The sequence below is a fragment of the Rattus rattus genome, chromosome 11 (assembly GCF_011064425.1).
Source record: "Rattus rattus isolate New Zealand chromosome 11, Rrattus_CSIRO_v1, whole genome shotgun sequence".
In the NCBI taxonomy this organism is placed as follows: Eukaryota; Metazoa; Chordata; class Mammalia; order Rodentia; family Muridae; genus Rattus; species Rattus rattus.
This window is the reverse complement of record NC_046164.1, coordinates 71,502,891-71,516,755: the sequence shown is the minus strand read 5'-3', so window position 1 is coordinate 71,516,755 and position 13,865 is coordinate 71,502,891. Positions and strand designations below refer to the sequence as shown.

At 46.3% G+C, this 13,865-nt stretch overlaps 1 protein-coding gene across 1 annotated transcript in view; it reads left to right on the top strand.

Moving 5' to 3' along the window:
- The first annotated feature begins 6,326 nt into the window (after positions 1–6,326).
- Positions 6,327–13,865, top strand: part of Maea (macrophage erythroblast attacher, E3 ubiquitin ligase) — a 33,281-nt gene continuing 25,742 nt past the window's right edge. Inside the window, 1 exon segment of the mRNA XM_032916175.1 lies at positions 6,327–6,434. Coding sequence (XP_032772066.1) covers positions 6,366–6,434 — 69 coding nt within the window. The 5' untranslated portion in view covers positions 6,327–6,365.

Genomic DNA, 13,865 nt, shown 5'->3' with positions numbered 1-13,865 from the left:
TCTTTAGAATAAAAGACCGAGTTAGCCAACATCTTGCATTAAAAAAGATCACCAGAGGGCTGAGAGATGGCTCAGCGGTTAAGAGCACTGACTTGCTCTTCCAGAGGTCATGAGTTCAATTCCCAGCAACCACATGGTGGCTCATGCAACCATCTGTAATGGGATCTGATGCCCCTTCTGGTGTGTCTGAAGACAGCGACAGTGTACTTATATATAATAAATAAATAAATCTTTAAAAAAAAAAAAAAAAAGATCACTCAGGAAAGTAACCAGTATGGCTGACCTATGAAGAACGTGTTTCCAAATAAGGTTCACAATTGAAAGCTAAATTCTATCTAGTGGAGCTCCTGGCAGGCAGCTAGGTCATTAGGCACTAACTTGACTTGTTTGGTGCTCCCGAGGCTTAGTTAAAGGAAGTGGATCACTTGGGGGCGAGCCTATGAAGAGCGCGTCTATCTTGTCTTCTGAGCCTTCTCTCACTTTTTCTGCCTCCCACCCGCTATGAGAAGCTACTTTGCTCCACCAAATGCTCCCTGCTCCTCAAGCCAGAGACCCAGAAATGATGGAGCCAAATGACCAGATTGAAATCATAAGTTGAAATGAATCCTACCCTCTTATGTTTTATTCTCAGGTGTTTTGCCAGGACGATGGAAAGTGACTAAAATGGAAGTTGGTATCACTAACTGGGAGCGGGAGAGAGGGCTCAGGGTTAAGAGCACTGGCTGCTCTTCCAGAGGACCCGGGTTCAGCACTCACATGGCAGCTCACAACTGTCTGTAACTCCAGGAGCTTACGCCCTCTGTAATGGATATTCCTGGTTGCCAACTTAACCATGTCTGGAATGAACTTTGACCCAGAATTGGAAGGTTCACCCGTGATCCTTGAGGCTGGGAGATATAAGTTTCTGACCTGGATCTTGGCATGGAGATCTTGAGGCTATGAAGCCCAGGAGACTAAGGCAAGAAGATCTCTGAGTTCAAGGTCAGCCTGGACAAAACCAGTTCCAGATCCAGGCGTTGGATCTAGATGTTGGAGGTGCCAGGTGTTGAGTATCTGCTGAAGAAAGCCACTGACAGTGAGAGAAGCCGGCTGAAGACAACCAAGCAACGTTCACACGTCATGGGTGCTGGACATGGGGCCTGGAGCTGCATGTCTGCCTCGTTCTGGTCGCATGCCTCCTTTCTACCCCCTTTATTCCTCTGTTTTAGAATGAGACTTATTATGATTGCCTTTAATGTCAATTTGCCACAATTTATATTCACCAATTGCCTTTAATGATGTGGATGGCAGCTTCTGGTAGGAGCCCTGATTTTTTTTTTCAAAAAGAGGATATTTCAGAAGAATGCTTATTCTGCCGCTGCCTTCTTCTTCTTCTTCTTCTTCTTCTTCTTCTTCTTCTTCTTCTTCTTCTTCTTCTTCTTCTTCTTCTTCTTCTTCTTCTTCTTCTGCTTCTTCTTCTGCTTCTTCTTCTTCTTCTTCTTCTTCTTCTTCTTCTTCTTCTTCTTCTTCTTCTTCTTCTTCTTCTTCTTCTTCTTCTGCTTCTGCTTCTGCTTCTTCTTCTTCTTCTTCTTCTTCTTCTTCTCTTCTTCTTCTTCTTCTTCTTCTTCTTCCTCTTCCTCTTTCTCTTCCTCTTCCTCTTCCTCCTCCTCCTCTTCTTCTTCTCTTCTTATTTTTAAGATTTATTTATTTATTATATATAAGTACACTGTCACTGTCTTCAGACACACCAGAAGAGGGCATCAGATCCCATTACAGACGGTTCTGAGTCACCATGTGATTACTGGGAATTGAACTCAGAAAGAACAGTCAGTGTTCTTAACTGCTGAGCCATCTCTCCGGCCCTTATTCTGCCTTCTTGCTGCCAAGCTGGTTTGCCCATTGTTTCTGCTGCTGGTTCCTTCATTAACTAAAGAACCAGTGTCTCCAGGCTTTTACTGTGGGATAGGGACTAGTGACTCTCCAGAGCCTTTAGGCTCCCAGCACCAGACTAGGACTCATGGGGCTTCCTGTCTTGTGGACCAAGTGACTACTGATCACCACGTTCTGGTGAGGGACAGTTATTCTGGGAGTTATTGAGGCTCCTAGACTGAAGGACCGAGCACCAGATTTTTTTTTGTGTCTCAGGTGTGATTTGGCCACTGTCATTATCTTACAGCTCATTTAACAAAGCCTGATACACACACACACACACACATACACACACACACACACACACACACACACACACATCCCATCACTTTAGCTCTCTTCCTCCAGAGCACCCTGATTATAACAGGAATATTTTACCCTGGGCCATTGTATGTTGAAAGCATACAACTTGGTTTGGTTTTACCCAGGAGGTCATAGCTAAGAGTTTTCTTTGACACTTACAGAAGACTTTGGACTCTTAAGCAATGTTGGGACCATTGGGATATTCCTGGGGATAGGTCAAATGCACTGTGAAATGAATGGAAGTCTTCAGGAGGCAGAGACAGAGACAGAATTCTACTATTTGCCTATGAAGTACACCACCCCGCTTAAAGGTTCAAGTATTGAAGACCTGGTATTTGCTGGTAGCACCGTTGAGGAAAGATTCGACCCTGAGGTTTTTAAACATAAACCCTGAATGAGTAATTAGGAGGTGGAGTTTGGTTGAAGGAAGGGAGGTATGGAGACTATGCTTTTAAAGAACATATTTTGTCCCTGAACCTTTCCTCTCTTGGTCTTTGTAAGAAATAATTTTTTTAGGGTCCATTTTAGTATTAGGTGCACTCGAAGCTCATCAAAGAGTCATAGGATGATAAGCTGCAGGCATTAGGCCTTCCTCAGCTGCAGCTGGATCTGCTTGTCTACGTGCTCTCAGTCCACTCTAGGGTTGAAAAGTCACAGGCAGTCTCCTATGAGACAGCTCTCAGGATCATAATCATCCCAAGCTCCAGTATACTCATTAGGGAAGGGCTCGTGTGCTGAATCCATATGATACAGATTCAGAGACAAGTGAGAATATTTTAACTCCGTGGTATATCAGCCTATGGGAATAAGGGGCAGGAAGTTTTCATGATCAGAGACTTAAAAAAAAACCTACTATACCATATCGAACTAGGGCATCAGCCATCTCTTCTTTTTCTCTAAGCTGATGTCCACCACTTCTGCAAAATAAAAAGATAAAAAAAAAAACAACTATTCATCTTTCTCTAGTTTCTCGAATGTGCTACAACTGAGGGTTCTTGTGTCTTGGTCTCTGAGCCTCTAGACAGCCACAAAGAAACACTTTACTTCACCACGCATTCCCTGACATGATGCTCTGTCTCACCACACAGAATCCCAAAAGTAGAGGAGTCAGGTGACCATGGCCATAGATTGAAACTTTTGCAAACCATGGGACCAACTAAATATTTTCTTCCTTTTAAGGTTTTTTTTCCCATCCTCAAACATTTGTTTGAAAAATAGTTCCAATGCAGTTTTATCTTCAAATATAAGAAACTCTAAGGTGATTCTCAACTTGTGGGTTGCAACCCCTTTGGGGGTTGCCTATCGGATATCCTGCATGTCAGATATTTACATTACGATTCATAACAGTAGCAAAATTACAGCTATCAGTTACAGTTAGAGTTAGTAAGTTGCAGTTACAATTAGCAACAATGTAATTTTATGGTTGGGTGTCACCGTAACATGAGAAACTGCATTAAAGGGTCACAGCATTCAGAAGGTTGAGAAGCACTGCTGTAGAGTGAAGGATCCAATCTGATTACGTAAGGTCTACAGCTTCAGTATACATACAAACTGTCACTTAACTGTTGCTGAACATTTCTGATTAAGTTCAATGCCTCTAGAACATGATTGCTTGGTATGGAGATGAGCGACTAGGAATCAGACAGACCTCTGGTCGGAAGAAAAACGGGAAGGAGGCTCTAATTAGATCAGCGTGCTTTTTATTTAAGATGATTTCACGCTAAGATTTAAGATGGCCGACTTCCTGGTTCTTCTTTAAGACGTGGACTTGGTGGGCTTTCTGAATCCCACTGTTCCAGAGGGAACTGTTGGGTGAGACTTTCAATCCCCCCACTAGAGGGCTCCTGTGATGGGAACCAATCAGCTTCCCTGTGTTTGGATCATACAATCCCCTGCCAGAGCCCAAACCAACCAAAGGATAGAGGGGACTCGCCCCATCCCCAAATTTTAAAATCTCCCTACCATCTGAGCAGGCTCTGGCGCCATCTTTTGGTTCCCTTCCTACTGAGGAGAGAGCGTCTTTCGGTGTTTGTCGTGCCTTTGTGTATGTGCTTCTGCTTTCAACGAAACTTGGTTACGTGCTAAGGCCTTGCTTTTCCTGCCTTTTTATTCTTTAAATCAACAGAATAGAATTCATTCCTACAACCCTAGACACACCATCCTGACAGCATCAGAGAAGAAATAACTATGGATTGGTTTTGACTTCAGGAAGTCACAAAATTGGCTTCTAAGGGGCCAATGGTACATCTTATATTACAGCCCTGAACATAAATGTGACTATATAAGAGACTTGGACAGGGGCTGGAGAGATGGCTCAGTGGTTAAGAGCACTGTCTGCTCTTCCAGAGGTCCTGAGTTCAAATCCCAGCAACCACATGGTGGCTCCCAACCATCTGTAATGAGATCTGATGCCCTCTTCTGGTGTGTCTGAAGATAGCTTTTTTTATATTATATAATATTATATATTTTATATATAATATATATCATATAATATAAATATTATATACATACATACACACACACACACACATATATATATATATATATATATATATATATATATAAAAGAGAGAGAGAGAGAGAGTCAGCCAGGATGGCTACAGAGGGGAGTGCATAATACCACTGTCCAAATATGGACGGGAGGCCTCAGGGTCACTAATTTCTTCATCATCTAATTCTAAGATTAAAGATTTGCTAGGGGGAGGGAGGCATGGAACATGCAGGGGAGATGGTACCATCTGGGAAGGAGGCTCTGGGAAACAGGAGGATCTCTGTTGAGTTTGAGGCCAGCCTGGTCTACATAGAGAGTTCCAAGATAGAGTCTCAAGAGAACGAAACCAAGATCCAAATCTGTAAAATACAAAAGACAACTCAATGTGGAAGTCATATCCTAAGGAATTAAATGCAATTTTAAAAGCAGGTGAGGGGGACTGGAGAGATGGCTCGTGGGTTAAGAGCACATGCTAGTCTTGTAGAGGACTCATGTTCATTTAGTATGCAGCATCCATGTGCTTGTCTCACAACAATCTGTAACTCCAGCTCCTGGGGAATCTAATGCTCTCTTCTGTCTTCTGCAGAAATCATGCAAATATGAGGTAGGTTCAATTCATCAAAAAAAGAAAAAAAAAGTGGCCATTCAGTTCAGATAAATGGTTTCAGTGACCTCCAAATCTATTGTCTACCAACTGCCAATTTGAGTTCAAAATAGAGAAAAAACTAGAATAGAGGTAAGAGATATGTTAACTAAGCAATCCCAGTCAAAGTGTGGCCTGGTTGATAGTTATTTCAGTTCTGTTTTTTCACTTGGTTCAAAGATGTCATCATGTCTGAGGGGACAGGCTGATTCTCAGGTCCTGGCAACTTGTGCTGTAGGGTGCGGCTTACATCATAAATAATTGCTCTTACTTGGGGGTCCTGGAAGACCAACATTGCTTAGTTTTTTATTAGAAAGATGTTAACTTATTATTACCAGTGCTCCAGGAATCCAACTTGACTACAAGTGTAGGTCAGGGACTGGACACCTTCGGGGGCCTTTTGGACCCAAATCAAGGAGTCCGGCTTTTTAGCAAAAGCAGTTCCCAAGAGTTCCTTATGCTATTACTGGCAGAAAAGCCCAGATGCTTGATGGCCTCTTCCTGTCCTAGTCTATTGTAAACATTCTTTATCTTTTATTGGGAAGCCTGCTCCTGGACTCCAGGGCTGTTAATCGGCGAAAATGGAGACGAAGGAAAGTAGTTCCCGGATGGCAATAACCGCGCCCCTAAGTGACCACCCAGAGATGACGGCCACTGAGCACTAAGGCAGGGCCTGTAACCACTAGGAGAGGCGAGTTCAGAGGTGTGTGTTTTGGGGTTGCGATTCCAACGTGAGCCGTTCCAGCCCCAACCCTCGGAATGTACATGGCGTCAGGATCTCGGCTCTACTAAATCTGCATCTGCGGCCTACGCCGGCGGACAATTCAATGAGGAAGCCGCTCTCTAGAGCTGTCGGCGATTGGTTGATCTCGTGAAAGATGATTGGCCCTGGATTTCTTCCGCTCGGGCGGCCCGATGACACGATTGGTGCAGACGCACAGCCGCTCCGCCTACTCCCGCGCGTAGCACGTCACTATCCGGCGTGCCCCGTACCCGCCTCCTCCGCTCGGCCGGCCCAAGATGGCGGTGCAGGAGTCGGCGGCCCAGCTGTCCATGACCCTGAAGGTGCAGGAGTACCCAACCCTCAAGGTGCGTTCTAGGTGCGGCTAGGGTCGCCACCGTATCTTCGGAGGGGTCGCGGGGGCGCAGTGGCTGGGTCGGCGCGGGAGTCGCTTCTGGAGGGACTGCACGGCCGGGGGCGGGGTCGGGGGCGGTGGGGCTGCGGCTCTCCAGCGCGGTGTGCATGGGCCGGGGCCTCCTGATGGGCCAGCGGGGACTTCTGGGTGTACTGTGACCTAGATGGCACGGGGCCGCAGGGTCAGAGGGCTTCCGAGGTCCGGGCGGCAGAGCCTGAGACCTGCCTTCCGCCCAGCCCTCAAAGCCTAGAGGCTGCGGGCCGTCCGAGTGGGGGCAGCGAAGCCACGGCCCAAGCGGCGGCGGGCACGGAGAACTAGGGGCCCTGGTCGTGGAGGTGGGTCGCGGCGCCCCCCCCCTCCCCGAGCGTCCTTCCGGAAGCTCGGCCTGGGGCGTGGCGGGCATGCCTCTGGTGCTAATTAGGGGGCCAGTGGGGAACACTGGCGACCCGGTGGCACCCTGCCTCGCATGGCGTCCCCATAACTCCAGCGCAGCTCCTGCCCTTGGTTTCCGGGGCGTGACCTTGGGTGGTCGCTGCGCCAGTGCGTTCCTTTAGGACAAACGTTCATCCCTGATAGAAGACTGGTAGTGGCTCTTCAGTTACTAGAGGGTTGGATGGGACTGGATGGACTGCGGTGAAGCACCTGGGAAGAAATCCTTCAGAGAAAAAAATTCTGTCGTTCCAAGGAAGGCCGGCTTTGCCTTCGTGTTCTACATTCCTTTCCTGAGGTCTGGGCACCTTTTCTTCTGGAGCACTTGGCACCTCATCCATCTCTGTGGTGACTTGAGTGGTCGCTTGGTGGTGGGTGGGTAGTTTATCTAAGGTTGTAGACTGCAGGTTCTAGGCTAGACTGCCTTCTGTGCTTAGAGAGACCCAGATTGTGTATGGGAGGCACCTGAATGCTGGTGTTCCCTTGTCAGATGTAAGCCCTAGGGAGCACTTGTTTTCCCCTGAGGGTGGAGTGAGGGAGTGCATATTGCACATGGAAGTCTCGGCATTCCCTGGGAAGGCATCTCTTGTCATTATCCCTGTGACATCTGACTGCTCTGAAGTAGTTTATCGTCACAGGAGGGCAGAAGCAAGGCCCGGCTGCTTTTCTTCCATAGTAGGTGAGCAGCCATATTTGATCAATGTTTTGTATCCTGTGTTTTATTTGACCAAGGAAGGGAGCAAACATCACCAGTCTTTTTTTTTTTTTTTTCCAGATGTTCAGAATGTATGTTTTTGGTGGGTGGGATAGGAGGTAGTTGTGACAGACCTAGGCCTTGTGCGTGCTAGGCTAAAAGCTCTGCTACTGAACTACACCCTCAGGCCTGTTTTTTTTTTTTTTTTTTTGAGACAGGCTTCTGTAGGCCATGAACCAGGTGACTCTTAGCAATCCCATAGTTTCCTGGTACAGTTGACTTTCTGACGGTTGACAGATGGAGACACTGAAGCTTCCAGTGGTCTATAGTTGAGGACTTCTATCACTGGACTTGTAACCTGACTTTCAGGCCTAGCCAGGACCTCCAGGCCTGTTGCAGGAAAGTTGCTGTGGGAGAGCAGGGTTATTTGTTCTGGCTGGTGAATTTGGGACTCACAGGCAGGAAGGGTTTCAGAGCTCCCCTCCCTCTCTGGCTGACTGAATGCATTAGGCAGTGAACTGGATGGTCAGGGTTCCTCCAGTCCGTCTTCTGGGGACCAAGAATGCACTTTGCATTCCAAAGCTATTGCACAGCTTCTGATGAGAACGATTGTGTGAATCCTCATGCAGGTACAGAGAGGTGATGGTGTCACTTAAACAGAATCACATCTCTTTCTTTTCTTTCTCCTTCTTTTCCTCTTTTTGAAGAACGGTAGTAAGCAAAGTTTTCATGAGTGGAAATGCTACTCCCTCCCGATCCTCGCCTTACTTCTGTGCTTTGTTGACAGCGTCGTTGCTTTGTAATGTTTTCCCTTCAGGTTATTGTTGTTTGGTTGGTTTTGTTCTTTGTTTTTTGAGGTCTCATGTAGCCTTAGCTGGCCTATAGCTCACTGGACAGCTAAGGATGACCTTGGATTTCTGATCCTCCTGACTCTGAATGCTGGGTTTTCAGGCGTTGTTACCACACCCACTTTGCGCAGTGATAGGTATCAAATCCAGGGCATTCTGCATGATTGGCAAGCATTCTGCCAACCGAGCTACACACGTAGCTCCATTTCCTGTACTTTTTCAAGAGTAATTGATGATCGGTACTTTATACTTTGATCCAGAAGTGTTTATTGACAGAGAATCAATACCAGAAGAGTGTGTTTGTGGTCAGCCCGAGGGTCCTGATGCATGTATGGCATGTGGGTTGGGGTCCCTCCCAGAAGTGAAGATTGGTGGCTGGAGGGCTCCTGAAAAGCAGTGGGAGCTGGAGTATGCTGGACAGGTTTTTAAATTTTTTAAGATTTATTCTTTGAAATTTTTATAATTTATATATGTTTGTTATTGACAGATTCTTCACCTGCCAAGCGAGGCCTCTTTGGATGCGCAGGCTTGGGAACTGGCAGGTGGGCTTAAGCAGCACACCAAGACGTCTGGTTTTGCAGGCTGAGGTGCCTGGCAGCCATGTCACTTTCCTGTGAGGGGTTACTGCTGGCATCCCCTGACCCTGGGCATGGTTCTTTTCTGTTCTGTGTTTCCTCCATAGTGGCGGCCTGGCACAGACTTCTTGATAAACCTTGGAACCTTTCAGCTTCATTATCCCAGTAGTGTCCCTAGCTTCTGCCCACCAGGTGTAGGAGTATCCCCAGAATTCCTCCAGACATTGCTAGGTTGCCTTGGATACAAAGTCAGCAGAATGAGGACCTCTGGACTGCATGTTGCTCTAGGGGACTTGTTCTGTGTTTTTCAGAGCTCTGGGAATGTAGTTCAAGAGACATCCTCTTGTATTCTGACTGCAACCTTTTTTTTCCTATTGAAGTCTGTCTGGTGCCAGATTGAAAGTGACAGACAGCCCTTTGTAGCAAGGGGAGACTAGGATTTGTTGACCCAGCATCATAAACTTAGATCCCATTTGAATTATTTTTTAAGCTTTTTGTTGTTGTTATAAAGGGAGATTTTACTTCTTTAAATTAGTCCACTGAAGAGATCATTCCATTAATATTCTACTTTTTTCCCCTTTCAGATAGCTGTAGCCTAGTGTTGTGCCACCTTCTCTGCTTGCCACCTAAATCAGGTGACAAGTGTCAGGACCTGAAGATATTGGGGTAGCTGGCCCTGGACCCCAGCTTCTTCCTGATCTCACCCTGGTAGTGTACCTTGATCTCTTTGGAGTCCAGTCAAGTTCTCAGCTTCCACAGTTCTCTCATACACAAGGACACTCGAGTGTGTACACACACACACACACACACACACACACACACACACACACACACACACACACACACACAGCTGCTGATGCTCTTCTGTGCTTTACAGAAACCTGGGTGTAGTATTCTCAAGCATAATCTTTGGTGTCCTTGAAGCTTTTCTTATAGAAATACTTCCTTGCCCTTTCCTGCCTTGCATTTGATAACAGACTGATTAACCAAATACTGCTTTGGAAATTCACAGCCTGAATTATCACAGAGAAAGTGTGAGTGCCCAGTACATGACCTGTATTAAACTTATAGAGCAGTTTTGCAAACCTGATGTTGGTTGGATTGGGAGGACATCAAGTGTGAGAGATGCTAATGACCATAGAAGTGTGACTTGGGACATGCACACACGACTAGGTGGTGGCCATAAGGGAATCAAACTTGAGCCAGCTGTTCTCAGTGGGCAGGCTGTGTGATACTAAGGATACTTGATCCACTCTTTGCCCTCATAGGTACTTAGAACATTGTGATTTTGCTCATTTATCAAACCCTGCCACCTTTCAACACTCTGTGATCTGTCTGAAGCAGCCTCCTTTCTTTTCCTTTTAGACCCTGCCATTTGTCATCAGTGGGCCAGCCTGAGCTCCTTCTGTTCTTTAGGACATGTGCCCTGATGCTTATGTCCTCTTCCCTCGGTCACCTTGTCTTTGATTTGTCAGATGATTGAGTGATGTGTGTCCTATTGGCATACCTCTGTCTGTCCTAAAGGTGGATGCCTACTGAGTTTAGAAAGTGTAGTCTTGAATTCCTTGATAGCTGCCAGGTTGTTTTTTCAGAGTTATTGAATTAAACAGATTTGAGTTAGGAAAACAAAGTACTTTGTAATACATAGTTCTCTGTGGTAGGCGGACCATATTTGAGGCACTGCTCTGCTGAGGCAAGGGTGGCAAGGGACTTGAGTAGGCATATCCAGGAGGCTGCAGTACTACTGTAAAGCCCGGGCCTTAGGGACAAGCCTTGGCCCTTGTTGATGAATTTCCTATCAGGCCTCATGAGGACCCTCAGGTGTTATGAAAGGTACTTGTGTATTCTGTCCTCTTGGAATTCATACCCTGCCCAAGGAAAGCATTTAACCAATGAGTGTTAAAGATAACCAAGATGGGCGATATGGCTCAGCAGGTAAAGGCACCTGCTGACAAACCTATGACCTGATTTTGATCCCTGGAAGCCTCGTGGTAGAAGAAGAAACCCAGTTCCTAAAAGTTGTAATGTGACCTCTGCTTACATGACCTCTGTATACACTCTGTGGCACTCATGTCCTCCCACACATGTACAGACATAAAAAATAACTTTTTAAAAAGATCTTAGTGAAGCCAAAGTGAAGTTGAGTAGTGGAAGGGGACTGGGCTCCTTTGACTGACTGTCAGCCAGTGATCCTGGAAATAATAGCTGGTGCTGTGAAGCCAAGTGGACTGTAAAGTCTCAGCTGACATCGCCTCAGAAGGCACATAGTCCAACAGGGTGATAATGACTGGGAATGACCTAGTCAGTAGTGTGAGGCCCGCAGGCCTAGAAGAAAGGAGACTGACCAGCATCTATATCTGGTGTGTGTATCCATCTGTGGACATCCCATGACTGCCACTAGTCTCATGGGACTCAGTGTCACTGAGTTCAGGTTCTGCCAGTGGTGGTGTGTATTGCTACAGACTCTTTAGGCATAGGAACCATTCCTTTGAAAATTTGAAAGGAATTATTTCCTGTTGTAATAACTAGTAACTATCTGACAGAATGTGACTGCATGGAGAGAATACTGACCTGGCTTTACATGTCTGATTGTGACCCTCTGGTGCTACCCAGCCAGGCTACCTTCCCTCTTACCCTGTTTGTTGGTTTTGAGGCAATGTCTCTGTAGTTCTGGCTGTCCTGTAACTTGCTATGTAGACCAGGCTGCCTTTGAACTCAGAGATCCACTTCTGGCTCCCAAGTAGTGAGATTAAAGGCATGCCCCGCCACGCCCAGCCTCTTCCTGCTGTCCTTTGAGATACTCTTTCCTACTTTTCTGTCTTTTTAGACCTTTACCAGCCCAGTTGTCCTTGTGTATCATGACAGTTATGGGTACCACATGCCCCACATTAACCCTATAAGGCTTCTACTTGTGTTTCTTCCTGCTTTCCTATTGCACTTGCCCAGCTCCCACCTTATTGGGGTGGTCTGTTAGTATGGAGACAGCAGCTATTGCTGCTCTTTCCACCTTCTCCTCCTTTCCCCTTCATACTGCTCTGCCACCCCTCTCCAGGTTTTCTTCATTCCGTTCTGGGTGTCTATAGGTACCTTTACTATGTCTCCACAATCTCAACTCTTTTTTTTTTTTTTTCTCTTTTTCCGGAGCTGGGGACCAAACCCAGGGCCTTGCGCTTGCCTAAGCGCTCTACCACTGAGCTAAATCCCCAATCCCAATCTCAAATCTTTTTGCTTGCTCTTTGGTGTCACTAGTTAACCTTGAGAGGTGGCCTTAGTGCTTGATCTCAGGCTTCTGCCTCCAGCTAGGCTTCTTAAGTTCTCATGTGGTGGCCAGCCACCCAGTGTATGTTTCTTTGGTTATCTGAGAGGTAGGTCAGGAGTGCCACTTGCAAAATGAGCAATAGATTCTGGCCTTGAAGCCTCAGACCCACTACTTACCATCCTAGTTGAAGACAGTCTCTTCTGGATTTGTTCCATGGCAGGCTACAGCCCCTAGGTTGTCTCCCTACCCTCTAACCACACATGGAGTCACACCTCCAAGTCTCCTGGCCTCTTGATCTTTAAGATCCTTAGTTAATAGCAGCTGCTGGGAGATGGGCTTCATGTCTAGGTGGGAGGTCGAGAACACTGCTGTGCCTTCTGACCAGCTCTGCAGGGGGCCTTCCTTCCAGAATTCCTGCAGAACATTTATAAACACAGACTGGCTACGTCTAGACTTACAGAACCTGGAGTACATAGCCCACTTGTAGCTTATTGTTGCCCACATAATATAAAGGTTTGTGGTCATTTCTTACTCTGTTTTTGTTTTTAAATTCCCATTTGTTTGTTTTGAGATAGTCTCTCTCTATATAGCTCTGGCTGTTCTGGAAGTCACCATGTAGACCAGGCTGGCCTCAAACTCAGAGATCTGCCTAACTCTGCCTCCTGAGTGCTGGGATTAAGGGCTTGCACCTCTGCATCCTCCTTATTTATTTACTAATTTTTAAAGGTTTACTTGTAATTAGATGTGTGTCTGCATGTAGGTATGTGCTTATGGGTGCAGATTACTTGAGGAGGCCAGAGGTGTCGTCTCTGGAGCTAGAGTTGCACTTTGAGCTGCCTGGAGTGGGTGCCGGGAACCAAACTCCAGGTCCTCTAGGGTAACAAATGCTCTTAACCCTTGAACCATCTCTCTAGCCTCCCACCCCTTCCCTGTTTTGGTTTCTTTATTAAAAAAACCAAATTATCAATAATATAATTCAACAGAATTATCTACACTTGTGAGTGTTTTTCCTTTCTCTTTCTAGTAGACATCTCCTTTAGAATATGTTTTGGTCACTGCTGTGTCCTAGCACATCCCAAGTACCTGGCACAGAGTCATGATAAACAGCCATTGGCTAAATGAATTTCTCCACTGTCTGGTTGGAAAATTCCTTAAAACTTAGAGTCACTTTTGTTCACTTCTTGAATTCCAGCATGCTTTTCTAGGCAGGCGTGTCCCTTCTTTGTTTCCTAGAATCCGTCTTCTAACCCACTCCTGCCTGATTGCAACATCGGCCTCCCTCCCGTCCATACAGGCCCAGCATTCTTACTGATAAATTCCAGCCCAGAGTCAACCATCTCTGGACTCCGCATTGGCTCAGCAGTTGCCCCCACTTCTGAGGGCCCTGGTGGCTCGTTTGGAGGGTTCCTTGCATCCAAGTGCTTTCTTGTAGTTCTCTTTTCACCTTCAACTCCTGTGCCTGGGCCACCCCATGGGCTGTGCTCATGGTTGGTTCTCCTTTGTGACCTGTTTGCCTATACTCACTGCCTTGTTCCAGTGACCAGAAATAAGTCATCTGTCCCCTACCCTGCTCATCTTC